Consider the following 14,315-nt stretch of genomic DNA (forward strand, 5'->3'; position numbering starts at 1 on the left):
GCCTAGCAGCCGACGTTTTGAAAACAATCAAAGTCACACGTCTTCCGCACGTGGTTGACATTTTTGAGATTTGACTACTATACTATCACTTGTAAAGTTTTCCAGAGTATCATTATTTGTTCTATCATGTTGTCACCAGATAAAAGAAAAAATCCTTCAGAAGAAGATGGTGTTAATGAAGAAAATGAATCGGAAATGTACAGTGAAAATAAAGACACATTTACATCCAGCGTTCCAACAACAGCGTCTAAAAAACGCAAACGAGATTTGGCATGGTCAATTATGGAAGGCTTGTCAGGCCAAGATCCATTTGAAGGTACAATGTCAATTTTATTGACTCTGAAAATGTAATAATTGTATAAATCATATTAACCCTTTTTAAATTTTCGTCTATAGCCATAAAGGACTTCATTGTTGCAGCGGATGCATTTAAAGCTAGAGAGTATGGGGCTGTTGACATTGTCAAGGATTTTCTACAAAACGGTGGTACAGGCAGAGAATTTCTGTCTCTCTTAGATACACCTAAGATTAAAACGGGTAATATTGTCACAGTTTTCATAAGTCTTGAAAAACTCTTTGAAAGGTAAGTGGTAGATACTGTTATAATTAATTTAATCAATGTTAAGTCTTTTTTTAATTAAAAATAGAATGGCGAGCGACCTAACCGAGTATCGTGATTTGGGCACGACAGTGGCCAGCAGCGTACTCAAGTCCCACATGGATAACATTTACAGGACCATGTCACCTAATTGCAATGCCTATCAAAACAAATCGGCTCTCCGGCTTCTTACTATAATGGTCACTCTTGGCCACTTGACAGCCCGCGCAGTGATCACGCGTGTAGACTTCTCAAATGAGAACCTCGTCGAGGCTAGTCAACGAAAATCCCTCCATGATTTACCCGACGTGCGCTCCACGTTTGTTATGTTCATCACTTCATTTTTGATGGAAGAAGACTCTATGCTATTGCGTACCATTAGCGAGAATCCAGCCATTCTCTGGCCTGTCTTCTTACATCTTCGTACCGACACCATCGGTGTCGTACAGCTCTTCCTGGAAGCGCTCCGCGAAAAAGTTGTCATGAACTCGATGCTGAGCAAAACACTCAAGTTTCACATCTTCAAATCAAGCAATTTGCTGCAGCTGATGCGTCTTTTCTATTGGATTGGACCTCAGAAGCCCAAGAGAACAGGTAGGCTAGATACCGTGGAAAACTCTCTTCCAGATGAATCCTTAGAAGAGGATAAAGTGACAGTCGCTGAACTGCTTCAAAATCTTTTGCTTTCCCTGACGACTTCTCATAAATATGGTATCGCCTTCCCTGATTACAACCTCGGTGTTGACTCGATCACCAAGAACAACCTCATCCTCGAGATGCTACAGGTATCCTATCATATATGTTTAACCCATTACGATTTGTGGAACTAACGATTGTTTAAAATTAGAACTTGTTCAACTTCTGGGGCGGTGCTTCTCCGCGTATTGTTGAGATCCAGTCTCAGCTAGTTGTCAAGACAATAGAAAAATGCCCGGATTTGATGGATTGTTATTTCCGAAGCTTGGTTGCAGATCTGGAACAGATTCGAATGTCGGTTCCCTGGCTCAATCTTTGTGACGTTGTTCAGAAAATCATTAAAGTCCAGAATTTGACGATGATCTTCAATCCGAAAGAAAAACACTCCGTTGCCCAACAGGCGATCCGTGCTGCCACATTGGTCGGTCCCCTTTCTCTTCCGCGAAACTTTTTCGTGAAAAGTTTGCTGATGGAGCATTCCGGAATCAGAGTGAATGCTGGACGGCTTCTTCAAACTGTCTTTGATAAAATCAACGAATTCCACACCATTTTAATGAAAAATCCGAAAGCAAGCGTTTACACAGATACTGAAAGAAACGATATCTTCGCAGCCTTCAAAAGTAAAACTAATATTTTAGTTTTTAACACAACCCTTGCTTAATGCAGCATTTATTTTATTTTATTTTAGAGAAAATTTCATGGCAGGTACCACAGGCATCAAAGTTGATTCAAACTTGTCGGGAGATGCCCACGTTTAAGGGTCAGGAATGGTACGTTGACTGTTGGGTTGTCCTGTTGGATCTACTGGTGAACTATGCCAAATTTGGTTGGATTACAGATGAAGTAAGTTTTTATTTAATTTGTAAGTAATGAAAAAGTGTGTTAACCCAATCTTTTTTTGCAGGATCAGTCCAATTTCCCGGCAACTGAAATGATTCAATCTGTAATGGAATGTGAAAAAGATTACTCTGTCAAAAAGGAGTCTCTGGACAGGCTGAAATTGTCTGTTTTTAGCTTCGTCTTGTCGTTGTCACATGTACCAAAAATGACTGAAGACCAGTCAATACTTTTGGTTTCCCAACTTTCATCGTGTTTGGCAGGCGACAGTTTGTCTGAATTACGGCTGTGTGTTGGTTCGCTACTTCTCAAACTTAGTCGACAACCAGAACTTGGACAACTTCACCTGTCGTCCGACGAGTTAAACATCTGGACGTCGACGCTGGAACGACATCCCAAAGCAACCCAATTCTTCGCCGAAGCATTTTCTTTCTTGTTGACATCATCCTCTACATTGAATGTCAAGTTTGAATCTATATTTGGAATTTCAAAAACCGAAAAACTGGAACCACCCTGCAGTCAACTCATTCTGGCAGCATGGAAATGCTTCACCGAACTAAGCGAAGACAAAGAAACAGTCGCTTCCTACATTTCAGCTGTAATGTGCGACCTATTACTTTCCCAAAAGGGTGAACTGGAAACATTTGCAAGCGCTTTATTAAAAGCCGCACCCAACAGCTTGTCATCGAGTCCTGCGCTGGAAAACTTTTTAAAATCGTGGACAAAAGAGAAGGAACAGGCTGATGTATCGACACTTGGGCTCGGCCCCACTTCCGTGATTCTCTACAGCTGCTATTTCCCCAACGATTTGGACTGGACGGCACTGAAGACGAAATGGGAAGACGAGATTGTTGCCAAAAGGAATCGATTGGACATCATTGAAGTAGCCCTCTACCAGTGTATTACTTGCCTGTCTGTGTCGGAAGCGAGAAAATCGGATCAATTGAACATTCTTGGCCTATTACGGGTCATTGTCGATGGCGAAGCCGAGGAATCAGGTTATCCACTTCACGTCAAGCTGCTTCAAGACCTTCGCACCCTAGAGTGGTTTGACCTGATGAACACTCGTGATTCTTTCGTCAAGGAATTCAATGCGCTCGTTCAGGATTCTTTGAAATTGACTCAAGATCATCAGCTGGATCAAATGTACCAACGTAAATTAAACGACTCTATCGCTGCCGTTATCCAAGGAGAAGAATCCCTCGAAGAAATTGATGAAGACAGACTTTTGCTCTCGTTATCTGAATTAAAGATTAACGAAGTTGAGCCTCAAATCCGATCCCTTGTTCATCGACTCACGTCTGCAGCTAGTGAGGTGTGCCTGAAATACTTGAACGTCTTCCTTCAGTTAGCTGGTCGACTACGACTAGAAGGTGTAATCCAGCGGATTTCCTGGTCGGTGTTTTCGCAAGCACTTAAGCTGTTTGTTTCTCAGGATGCTACTCCGGTTTTGAAGAAAGGAATTTATGATGTGGCCAGCGTCTGCCCGGAATTTCTAGATGCAACTGATGACTTCACGGCTGTTTTAACAGCCTGCCTCAAGTCCAAGACGGATTACACAAAATTCTGTCTCTTTTTGGTAACTTCTTCAAACCAGTTGTGCGCTGCATTCGGCCAGTGGTGTCTGGCACACAAGAAATGCTTCAAAGAGATCAACTGGAGATTGCAAATCATCCCAACTTATCTCAATAGTCCCAGCGCTGATAGCAAAGTTTTGGAGATGATCCATCGGAATATTTCGCCGGTCCTGAAGCAGCTTTTGACAAGTCGGACCGAATATCTTAAAGTTGCCGGCGAAGTCCCAAAATTTCCAGAATTTCTCAGCGCTCTGATCAACAAATGCTGGACAGCCGAAGAGTGTCGCGATTTAGCCACTGGGCTTTTATCAGAGACCAAGAAAAACTTCAGTTGCGGCCAGTTTGTCGAGGCAGGCCGACATGGCACCCATTACGATCTTCATATCCAATTATGTATCCATGCAACTGTTCGTCAATTCAAATCCGAGAATCCAGAGCCTACTGAAGTTGAGCAGCTGGTACGAGAATTCGATTGGCTATCGAAACAAGCCCAAGCTGATCTTTCGACCTTAGCCAATTCCATAGTTGAAGATGCTATTTGGAGTAAATTTCTCAAGTATACTCTGCGTATCGGTCTTCGTGCGCTCACTGCTGAAGAGTCAACTCTTCCGACTTTGGCCTTGCAAATCATGACCAACATTTGGCGTCTTCTACTAGCCGGCCAAACGGAAGAAGTAAAGGCAGCCGCCCTAAAGGTATTTTTACATTATTACGATGTTTGTCCTTATTTTTGTTACAATGCCAACGTATGTTTAAACACAGGTACATGATATGGTTATCAGCCATTCAGAATTCATGACTGTCATCATGGATGAGAGAGAGACTTATGTGGAGCAAAAGAAAGCACTTTTACATCTGTTGACTGTGTTGGTTCAAGTAAATCCGAAAATTTGTCAAGGTGGTCATGTCCCGTTGCTGTTGTCGTCATACCACGCCACTAGATCAGCGTCCGATCAACTCATTTTGGGATTGATGCGTACCTACGAGAAGAATGGCGTCGTTCTGTCGCCTTTCAAGTAAATATTTTCTCCCAAAATTGTGTGGCAAGACTCAATATTGATGCTCCATTTGTTTAATTTACAGACCCTATCTATGGGGACCGGCTGCCGCTGCCCATTATTCAATTCAGGGAGGTATCGCAACTCGGATTGCCAAATTGCCGGAAGCCGCCGAAGTGCTATCATTACTCAACAGCAAAAAACTACTTCATACTGCCTATAACTTCCCCATCGAACTAAAACTCAATGGCACGGAAATCACGCAAGAAAGTGAAGACTACGATCCGCGATTCATCTTGTTGTCGTTGGCTCATGTCCTCTCTACAGAATATGAAGTCCAATGTGGCAAATTCTCTCAGTCAGGGGCCATATCGATATTATTCGCCACTCTCAGCAGTCCATGCAGCGAGGTATTTCGTAAATCATGTTTTGTATTGCTTTTTTTTTAATTTACGTCCCCAATTTTGTGTTGACAGATGAGATCACTCGGTTGGCTCTGTTTGAGTCGGCTTCATTACCAGTTTGACAGTGCCACCGCTTGGCCGGAGCGTTGTTTGTGGCTTCACTTGATCAACTGTGTCCGATATGGCGCTGCAGATTACTTCAAAGAGCGATTCAGTGGTGCTCGACAGCTACCACCAAAGTTGTCCAACATCATTGCATTATTTCTTGCCAAAGCTGCAGCAATCGTTCGAGATCCTTCTCACCCAATGTACCGTGCAATCAATAACTTTCTACTGGTATGGTCCTGTTAATTGATTGCAATTTCCTTTTCGTTTGAATCCTGTAATTCCTTTCCTTATTTGTAGGTGAAATCGGCTATGGATGTGACCCAAGTTCCCGAATTTTTCGTCATGCTTCATAACACTGAACTACCTGAACAGAGGTCGCTTCAAAGGAGTTTTTTACTCAGCCTTCTTCGAGATGGTATCAAAAGTCGTCAGGACTATTTAGTGTGTGCTCGAAGAAGAGTCTTTCGAATCCTTCTCTCCCTTCAGCCATCCAATCTATTGTCCGACAAAACTGATAAGGTTATTTTTTTTTACCAATTGAATTTTAATTTGAGCTTTTATCGAGACATTTTTCTTTGTTTGATTTACAGCGGCTCATACTTGAAGTCGTACAATCTTCACTTCAGAATTCAATCATTACCTATGACTTGATTCAACATCGTGGCCTTATCATGTGGCTTGATAGCCTCTTGCTGACCGACACCGTTGCAGATGAAGCTAGTCAGATGGTGTCGGTGGTGACGACAATGTGGGACACGCTCTACACTCACATGTTGAAGAAGAGGGAGTCAAAAGAAAAGGACGACGAAGAAGCTATTGCAAAACTTGAACAGGAGGTTGAAATGATGGAAGCCGAAGACGAAGATACAGCTGACAAAACCGCTGCCACTAACAAACCCAATATGCAGAATGCTAAAATCAGTAGCAGAAAACCTATTTGGAATTTACTTCCTATGCAGCAACAAGTTATTGCTCCCTGGATCATGTGTGAGCTGATGCAGTTGATGGTCAACTTGTGGCATGTACTCTATGAAGCTGAGCCAAACTATGCTATCTTTAACAAATACGCCCGAATATTATGCTCCGTCGCTTCACACATTCACGAATCCAAAAGCATCATTCAAGCAGCACAGGAGAAGGATTTGAAGACCGTCCGGTTTGTTACCCCTCCCTGCATGCTGACTGTTAAATTGATGCGACAGCTCGTTGAAGTCTCATCCCGCTTTGTGAGCAATCTTCCCGATCTAAAGGATCATTTGGCAGTAGTTGAAAGTTCCAAGAAGAAATCTTCGGCTTGCCCAACAGAACTTAGTCGAAACTGGGAACGAAGACACAGTTACATGCGAGAACTTATGGACCAAGAAGAGACAAATGTTGCAACCAGATATAATGTGCACAAATTATTGTCTTTAGCTGAATGTGGTGTTTGAAATAACAATGATAATTTTGTTTGCATACAAGGAGAACCTCGTGATACGATTTCTTTTATTTTTCATATCCACTACAGCATATCTTTGCCATTTGATGTACATATTTGTTTCCCACTATAACGCAGCCAACTTAAAATTTCTAGACGGGTTGTTTAAGGAGAGTGGTGTAACGTTCAATCTTGGATGCCAAACTCATATCGATGTAACGATCTCCAAGGACAACTACAAGACCACCAACAATGGAGGGATCCACCTTGGTTGAAATCTTGAGAGACTGTCCTTTCTGCAAGAATCCAGAAAGAGCAGCAGTAACCTCTTTCAATGTAGCAGCATCCAAGGCCTTGATATAAGAATAGATTTTTTGAACATGTAATTGTGTAACGTTTTTTAGATTTATATTTTACCTTGGCTGAGGTGACCTCACATACAACTTCACCTCTGAATGCAGCCATCATGGTAAAGAAATGGCCAGTGACAACATCCAATTTGTTAAGTCTTCCATTCTCAGCAAGGAGTTCTGTAATCATAAACATATGAATAACAATTAGAATAAAGTGAAAACCAATAGAAATGAAAAACTTACCAAGGAAGTTGCCTGTAACAGCACTCATGTTCAATTTCTTGGCAACTGAAATAAGAGCATCTTTCTTAAGTGATCTCTTCAAAGTGGGGTTGGCAATGAATTCTGCCAAACGAGAATCTTTGGCGATAGTTGCATGAAAGTCCTTCAACTCGCTCTCAACTTTGTCCAAAGATTTCTGTTTGGAAGCAGCAGAGTAGAGTGCTGAGGCATAGCGACCATACAACCCAAAAACTTGGACTGGAGCCTATAACAATTACACAATTAGGTTAAAATGTACCTATGCTATACCACACTCACATGATTTACCTTCACCAACTGCTGGGATGATGAACTGGTGCTGAAGTTACGAGCCTAATAGTTGGAAAGTAAAAACATTCATTGAAAATTGTACTAAATTTTATAAATTACGGCGAATTAATTTAGGATTGTGCGAAAACAACCGGCTATGGTCGCCAGCAAGCAGACTATCTCTTACATCATTTATTTTTACGCTCATTAATGAAAAATAGCACGAAAGAAAACTGTAAGCTTGTATAACATTGAAACGGGTTGATTCAAAAGTATTATTCTCTATTTTAATAATAAAACTTTAATTTTACTCACGAGCACTCCGAATTTGGTTGCGGCCATTTTTACAGGTTTTCTTCTACAGTCAGATGTTGCCAGGTCGTGAAGGTCCAAATTGACGAAAATCCGAGAAGAAGAATTCCCGACTCACGCCGGTAGGTGGCCTCATTGATTTCTGTCAGCTGTAGTGGGAGTTTCATCTGACAGCATTTATCCCGAAATTTATTTGTCGTCTTACTTCAAACTTAGAAGAAATAGCGACATGGTATGTGTTTTTCCTACATTATAAAGCTTTAAGAATTACTCAGGCATTGATTAATTTAAATTTAAACCCAGATTCGTTTTATTCTTATCCAAAACCGTGCCGGTAAGACGAGATTGGCGAAATGGTACATGAACTTTGATGATGATGAGAAACAGAAACTTATAGAAGAAGTGCACGCCGTTGTAACGGTTCGAGATGCTAAACATACCAACTTTGTTGAGGTACGATTTACCACTACATTAGACCTTGCAGACATTAATGTTTTTGTTTCCATTTCAGTTCCGTAATTTCAAAATCATATACAGACGATATGCTGGTCTCTATTTTTGCATTTGTGTGGACATCAATGATAATAATTTGTGTTACCTAGAAGCCATTCACAACTTTGTCGAGGTGTTAAACGAATACTTCCACAATGTGTGTGAACTGGATCTGGTGTTCAATTTCTACAAGGTACATTTCAAAAACTATCGTTTACCAAATAAAAAACTAGATGTCCTGACAACTTCAATTTCTGACTACAGGTCTATAGTGTAGTTGATGAAATGTTTCTAGCAGGAGAAATCAGAGAAACAAGTCAAACCAAGGTCTTGAAACAGCTTCTGATGCTGAGTTCTTTGGAGTGAATTTATACACACATTCTCATTTAAAAATTCCTTTAAACCCATCTGAATCGTTAGGTTGATGTCTTGATGATCGTTCGTCTGTGTATTTTTTTTTTGTGTTGCTACCGTGTACAAGTTGTTAAACTCACATCACAACTGTCATTCAAAATTATTTTCTACACCTTACAAAATTAATCAAGTGGGAAATAATTTTCAGCATTTAAAAACATGGCTGTTCCATTTCACCATCCGAATCTGCCGCTATTTCTGTGACGCTAGAAAGTTTATTATCAAACTTTCTAGAAAATGGAGCAACTTTGTGGTCGACAGAGAAAGCCTGCAGATAATAACAAGATGACACATTTCGTAATAATTCGATCATCTCTTTGTGAAAATATTGTGTTGTTCTCTTGTATACCACTATTTAAGACCAGCATTTTTTTATTGCCTTCTGTTTTAATTAGTGTCTTCCGATTATACATTCTCCCTTGTTAGTCTACACTCTCGACCCGTTACATTTTCAGCCGGCCGCGTTGAATGCAAATGGCCGTGTTTATTCTCAACAGATGGAGTCGTAATCAAAACGAAAAGCTGGAACCAATTATGATGTGATAACACGTTTGACTTATTTTTTTTTTCGTGTGACGAATAGGTGACGTTATAAGAATCGGTAAGTACGAGATTGGGACATTCAGCCGATGACTCGATTGCTGCATTCGGATGGAACTGGTTAACATGCCTCCGAGTCAACGTACGAGCTGAATTTGGCTGAGCCCGTCAGGTGGTTGCAATTTATTATCGTGTTTTCTTTTCTTTTTTTTTCCGTTTCCAGCAGGGGCGGAGTTTCTAAATTCGCCTCGGGTAGTGCCGGTTTTTTTCTCTACCTGGACCAACCTTCAACAGAACCAGAACTGCGTAGTTAGAGGGTCCCCAATTCAGTTGGGTCGAGAAATCTCCCTAGTTGTGTTTGAGCACGAGACCTTGTTGGATCAGTCACATCGATTGAGTGTTTCCGCCGAGTGTTATCTCTGAATAGAAGAAGACATATTTCACAGTGATCGACCTCTTCCTTCTATTAACCTTGGTGAACGATTGAAGACCTACAAGTTCGATTCCAAATTCGTGAAGGAACGACCGTGTCCTACCCGATTTGAAATGGCCACCAAACTAAAGGCGATGATTCCTCCTGGTACAGTTACTCAACGACCTCGTCGAGATGATGGACAAAATTTAATCCGGAAATCCGTCCGCACATCTCGTCGGCCTAAATTTTCCATCCGCTCGAAAAAATCAACTCAGAAAAAGTCGACAAAATGCAGCAAAGCGGATCACATTTCATCGTCGAACCCACCGGCTTGGGACGCATTCGAGCAAGCCGATCCGGCATCCGGTGAAACCGGCAAGAAATCCAAGAAGTCCAAAAAGAAGAGGATATCATTCAAGGTACGTACGATTTATCGTTTGAGATTTGATTTCGAAATTACGTCCGTTGATCGTCGAAACATTCGAGAGAGTCGCCCTAAGGACATTGGAAAGTGATCCGGTGGCGGACGCGCGTGGATCGTGCCAGTTGCCCTTCAAAACAGTTTGGCGCCCTTAAGCTATTCCTTCCCCTTTCTACTTTTAAACTCAAAGAGTTGTGCATATACAACAACAACACACGTGATGTTTTCGTTCGTTCACGGTGTGCTCGACCATAACCAAGAAAAACTAAAATCTTTTTTTGGGAAAAGCAAAGTTTTCTTGTTCAGCCAGAAACAAACTCGAATCTTATTCATCTGCCGACTGCTCTCCAGTCGAGTCTTCTCGTCGTCTAATTGAAACTGAATTGTTGCGATGCATTCCAGAGAGGTAACGTACCACACACGCAACCTAACATTGTTCAAATGGTCAACAGTTTCCCATAGCGACTTGTCGTCCGATGCCGTTGCAAAAATACGTGACTATTTTGAAACTACTTGGCAGTAAGGACGCCGAGTCGCGTGGTAGCCATTTTCCAGTGTAAAAGTGTCACGTAGTCGAGTGTGTTATACGACGGCCTACTTTCTTTTTGTGTCTTGCTAGATGTGAACTATGTGTGTGACGAGTCAAAATGATATATACCTTAGCTACTATTTTTCTAACTCACTCTGTTTTTATTTGTTGTTGATATTGCGCAGATTGTCAGAAAAGCTGGGCAGAGGATCGAGTGGCTGCTGAAGAAAGGAGCCAAATACTTTGGGATCGCTATTATTAAGGTCTTCAATCAACCCGGACTGTACACGGAAGAATCCCGTACGTGCGTCTGCTAAATTGAGAAATGCCTAACAACAAAGAAAAACAAGTCTCTTCGGTTTTGATGAGATTGGAGACGACGGTCTGTACAGAATTGCTGATTCCTTCTCTCTCTTCCTGATTTTCTACGTATGTTTTTTATTCTAACCCATACAGCACGAAATCCTGTCAGGATTTTTGATGCCCATCAATCAGTTTGATTGAAGATTCTGTTTTTTAGCTAAACTGTTGTGAATTATTCTCCTAAAATGTGTTGCCTTGTGAATTATGCGTCCGTGTTCTTCCCTTTTTCCAAACGAAAACACAAACACAATTGACGACGACATTCTATTTCGCCCTTTTTCTGAATGAGGATTCCACTTTTATGCCAATGGTTTCCTCAAACCATTTTTTTTTTTTTTCAACATGTGTCCAGTTTATATATTTCCGATTGGTCGGATTGTGTTATGATATCGTTGTCGTCGAGATTTTTAAGGAAAAGGGAACAAATTTTAAAATACAATTCAAATAATAACAATTTGACTCTTGATGTGATTTGTACCGAAACCTGCTTGTGTGTCATTCCCTTTTACGTGTTGAATTGATGGAAGCTTTTCTACGATGCCCTAAAAGTGAATATTTACTGTCTTTAAAAGGATTGAATTGCAAATAAGTGGTCCCGTCTAGACCAATGTTGGGAGGCGAAATTGATTGGCAGATTTCCTTTCTTCTTTCTCGAGTCATTTTAAATGTTGACAACGTCGACAAGCGGATTCCTCTTGTTTGGATTGAACCGCCTTGGAAGCGTGCGTGACTCGTTTCGCAACTAGTTTTCTCACGGTTCATTTTCTCGCGGGTCTTCCACCTCCCGACGCTATCTAGCGATCGCCAAAGGAGACGAGGACAAAGTGCCAAATTGGGTTTTCAAGGTTCATCACTTTGTAATTTAGCCAACAACTGAAATCAATGACCAGACACGCCGGAAGTTTGCTGCTGCAATACTAAGCAGAATGGTGACGTAATTCTTGTTTAATTGCGAATCACCTGACTAGTTTGACAACTCTGACACCGGTGTAAAAAGGTAACCTATCCTCCTGCCAAGGTACGGAGAACAGAGGATGGACAACAAAAGTCGAAACTTGAAAGGATTTGGGCAATACAAAACGACAAAGTGTTTTTTAGTCTGAAAGAAAGAGATGCCACGTGAACAACAGTGCCTGTCTGAATGTCATGTAGTTTCGGCTATACTGGTAGCATTTTGTTTTAAACAATAATTTTAAAGCTCTTCTTAAGTTTGTCATGCACCCACAGTCTTAGACTGATACGTGTTCAGTATAAAATTCAAAGTTCGTGAAATGGAAATGAAAGGGAATCGCTTGACTGTCGCCTTTTGTGGAGAGTTCCGGTTCTGTTGAAACACTTTTCAAAGAATGTAAAGGACATCATTGACATCTGGAAGTAAATTATTCACGGGAAATGGAACTGGTTTTCATGTTGCACTAGTATTGAATATTGATCGCATGTCTTATTCACGATTTTGAAACGAAAGTTCCGACTTGTTTGATATCATTTAATTCATTCCAAGAAACTCTTCCACGTCCAATTGAATCCAAAAGTTGTTCCACTCATCAATATAAAAAGCGCAGCCAAATTCCTTTGATGCGGTCCTTTCGTAAGATCTGAAACCGAAATTTGCCCTCCATTGTTGACGAATCAAAGAGTTCCGCATTCATCAATTACTGGTTCGTTAATTCTTATAGAAATCCAACATATCTAAGCAACGGATTGCGTCACGAACGATAAGTAAGTAGACTATTTTACGTTTCATCCGGTGTTTTCAAAAAATAATACGATTTTTCTTTCCGTTAACACCACCTAGCGTCTGATGCAGCAAGGTCTTTTAAGGTGCGTCCTGAAGCGCCAAAATTTGACTGGCTTTTATATGGGTCCGCACTTGCGCCCCACCCGGACGGTTTATGAGAAAAAGAATAAATAACGACCTTAACAACTGTCCCAGTGGAATTTTTTTTCTTATCAGCTAGTGAAAGTATAAGGTTCAATATGTACTGCTCTCTCTCCCATCTCAAAACATTGGAAACGCTATGGATACGTGAGGCAGCATAACAATTCCGATGGGACCCCGCCCTTTTTTCGGGCCTAGTTCAATACACAGTGGTCGTCGATGGATGGACCTGTTCCGGCTTTTTCCAAGGTCTACATGCCTTATCAGAGGGTGTAATCTGTCTTTTGACCTCCGACGACCTTGCATTAGCCCAGTTCTTTTAGTTCATCTCTCTTTCCTCAAAAGTTTTATGGGCAACAGAATTATTACTATATGCGCCCTCTGTCCATCTTGACGTTAGTACGTGGTGTGGTATATAGGCGAAGTGACTTATAGGCAGTTTCTTTCCATCATTTCATTTGGCTCCGGAGCCGTGATCGCGTCAGTTCTAAAATTCATTTTGCATGATGGATATTTTTGGAAGTGCCTTGATAAGCCCATCCGTTTCGTGGGCAATCAATCGTAACATTGCCAGTTCCAATAACCGGAAAAGAGCTCACGAATCGGACGATGAAGAAACAACCGAACCCGATCAGCTGGAAAACTCGAGCAAGTATTCAAATTATAAAACCGGTGGTGAGTGATTGAAACATTTTATTTAAATTAAGTTTGAACCAAATGTGAATTTCCCGCCTTGTTTTGCTATTTCAGTCAAGACACCGCCATTAGTCAGCAAATCGTCGTTAGGAGGTAAATTCAAAGAATTGTTTCGACGAGTTAACGGATCTAATGAAGAAGCTCAATCTCTACTGGCTAGCAGTCGATCGACAAACAAGCCAATCATTCCACGCGATGTAATTATTTCCTATTGAAATATCTCTATCCAAAGATTGCTAAAACACCCTGCTGATTTCTGTGTGGGCTTTTTCCTAGAAAATCAAGATTGCCGGCAAGCGATTACGGAAGGCGCTTCATCAATCAATCAAATACATGGCAATTGGCATGGAGAATATGGGCACGATGATTTACATCTCGACCAACGTACCCAGTTCGATTTATTATAGTCGAAACAACGACAACTACTACCCAAACATGCCTTACTGCTAGTCGTCGGCATTCATTCATCAGACAACAACTTTTTGATGCGTTTGTGGTGTAAACAATTATTTGTTTTGATGGGATATTACGAAATTCTCAGGAAATCAGCCTTGGACGCTAACGCCACCTATCCTCAAAAAGACGTACTCGATTAACATTTTTCGACGGAATTCCTTATTTTTGTCATATTTTTAACTAAAAATACCAAACAATCTGATAAAAACTCGTCACATCAGTCACGTAGAATAATACACGCCATTTCCTTTGTTTTATACGAAATTCCAGCTGTTGGCT

General features: G+C 41.0%; 6 protein-coding genes across 8 annotated transcripts in view; 4 read left to right on the forward strand and 2 right to left on the reverse strand.

Moving 5' to 3' along the window:
• The window catches only part of LOC124313083 (dipeptidase 1-like), a 1,013,891-nt gene that overhangs the window by 773,099 nt on the left and 226,477 nt on the right, over window positions 1–14,315 (reverse strand). The gene's annotated exons all lie outside the window — the stretch shown is intronic.
• On the forward strand, window positions 12–6,692 carry LOC124312783. The gene is made up of 11 exons (XM_046777233.1): window positions 12–316; window positions 397–583; window positions 648–1,383; window positions 1,446–1,914; window positions 1,983–2,137; window positions 2,199–4,403; window positions 4,471–4,724; window positions 4,792–5,116; window positions 5,183–5,446; window positions 5,516–5,737; window positions 5,809–6,692. The coding sequence occupies exons 1-11, from the start codon at window positions 127–129 to the stop codon at window positions 6,646–6,648; spliced, it is 5,847 nt and encodes a 1,948-aa protein (XP_046633189.1). The 5' UTR covers window positions 12–126; the 3' UTR covers window positions 6,649–6,692.
• On the reverse strand, window positions 6,663–7,937 carry LOC124313362 (ATP synthase subunit O, mitochondrial-like). Its single transcript, XM_046778258.1, has 5 exons — window positions 7,835–7,937; window positions 7,538–7,582; window positions 7,232–7,475; window positions 7,053–7,165; window positions 6,663–6,988 (listed from the first exon to the last, which is right to left on the reverse strand). Exons 1-5 carry the CDS (start codon window positions 7,859–7,861, stop codon window positions 6,788–6,790), a joined length of 630 nt encoding a protein of 209 aa, XP_046634214.1. The 5' UTR covers window positions 7,862–7,937; the 3' UTR covers window positions 6,663–6,787.
• LOC124313460 (AP-2 complex subunit sigma) lies at window positions 7,967–8,816 on the forward strand. The gene is made up of 4 exons (XM_046778403.1): window positions 7,967–8,063; window positions 8,135–8,284; window positions 8,343–8,516; window positions 8,588–8,816. The coding sequence occupies exons 1-4, from the start codon at window positions 8,061–8,063 to the stop codon at window positions 8,687–8,689; spliced, it is 429 nt and encodes a 142-aa protein (XP_046634359.1). The 5' UTR covers window positions 7,967–8,060; the 3' UTR covers window positions 8,690–8,816.
• Window positions 9,350–11,459, forward strand: LOC124313468. 2 transcript variants are annotated; one of them, XM_046778411.1, is made up of 2 exons: window positions 9,350–10,111; window positions 10,828–11,459. In XM_046778411.1, the coding sequence occupies exons 1-2, from the start codon at window positions 9,824–9,826 to the stop codon at window positions 10,957–10,959; spliced, it is 420 nt and encodes a 139-aa protein (XP_046634367.1). In that variant the 5' UTR covers window positions 9,350–9,823; the 3' UTR covers window positions 10,960–11,459. The 2 variants fall into 2 exon arrangements, 1 of the variants encoding a protein (XP_046634367.1); XR_006910694.1 differs by lacking the exon at window positions 9,350–10,111 and adding an exon at window positions 10,119–10,519.
• On the forward strand, window positions 11,972–14,272 carry LOC124313440. 2 transcript variants are annotated; one of them, XM_046778371.1, is made up of 4 exons: window positions 11,972–12,724; window positions 12,801–13,559; window positions 13,635–13,777; window positions 13,857–14,272. In XM_046778371.1, the coding sequence occupies exons 2-4, from the start codon at window positions 13,388–13,390 to the stop codon at window positions 14,028–14,030; spliced, it is 489 nt and encodes a 162-aa protein (XP_046634327.1). In that variant the 5' UTR covers window positions 11,972–12,724; window positions 12,801–13,387; the 3' UTR covers window positions 14,031–14,272. The 2 variants fall into 2 exon arrangements, with proteins under 2 accessions (XP_046634327.1, XP_046634326.1); XM_046778370.1 differs by having other exon boundaries at window positions 11,972–13,559.

Source organism: Daphnia pulicaria, chromosome 9 (genome assembly GCF_021234035.1).
Source record: "Daphnia pulicaria isolate SC F1-1A chromosome 9, SC_F0-13Bv2, whole genome shotgun sequence".
NCBI classification, from domain to species: Eukaryota; Metazoa; Arthropoda; class Branchiopoda; order Diplostraca; family Daphniidae; genus Daphnia; species Daphnia pulicaria.

Excerpts from the sequence above, each read along its gene's own strand:
- LOC124313362 (XM_046778258.1), bottom strand. The coding sequence starts at position 7,861 with ATGGCCGCAACCAAATTCGGAGTGCTC. Across the intron at positions 7,583-7,834 it reads CAACCAAATTCGGAGTGCTC|GCTCGTAACTTCAGCACCAG; the intron begins GTGAGTAAAATT and ends TCCAACTATTAG. Across the intron at positions 6,989-7,052 it reads GTGAGGTCACCTCAGCCAAG|GCCTTGGATGCTGCTACATT; the intron begins GTAAAATATAAA and ends TCTTATATCAAG.
- LOC124312783 (XM_046777233.1), top strand. The coding sequence starts at position 127 with ATGTTGTCACCAGATAAAAGAAAAAATCCTTCAGAAGAAGATGGTGTT. Across the intron at positions 1,384-1,445 it reads TCATCCTCGAGATGCTACAG|AACTTGTTCAACTTCTGGGG; the intron begins GTATCCTATCAT and ends GTTTAAAATTAG. Across the intron at positions 4,404-4,470 it reads TAAAGGCAGCCGCCCTAAAG|GTACATGATATGGTTATCAG; the intron begins GTATTTTTACAT and ends GTTTAAACACAG.
- LOC124313468 (XM_046778411.1), top strand. The coding sequence starts at position 9,824 with ATGGCCACCAAACTAAAGGCGATGATTCCTCCTGGTACAGTTACTCAA. Across the intron at positions 10,112-10,827 it reads AGAAGAGGATATCATTCAAG|ATTGTCAGAAAAGCTGGGCA; the intron begins GTACGTACGATT and ends GATATTGCGCAG.
- LOC124313440 (XM_046778370.1), top strand. The coding sequence starts at position 13,388 with ATGATGGATATTTTTGGAAGTGCCTTGATAAGCCCATCCGTTTCGTGG. Across the intron at positions 13,560-13,634 it reads TTCAAATTATAAAACCGGTG|TCAAGACACCGCCATTAGTC; the intron begins GTGAGTGATTGA and ends TTGCTATTTCAG. Across the intron at positions 13,778-13,856 it reads AGCCAATCATTCCACGCGAT|AAAATCAAGATTGCCGGCAA; the intron begins GTAATTATTTCC and ends GCTTTTTCCTAG.
- LOC124313460 (XM_046778403.1), top strand. Across the intron at positions 8,285-8,342 it reads AACATACCAACTTTGTTGAG|TTCCGTAATTTCAAAATCAT; the intron begins GTACGATTTACC and ends TTTCCATTTCAG. Across the intron at positions 8,517-8,587 it reads TGGTGTTCAATTTCTACAAG|GTCTATAGTGTAGTTGATGA; the intron begins GTACATTTCAAA and ends TTCTGACTACAG.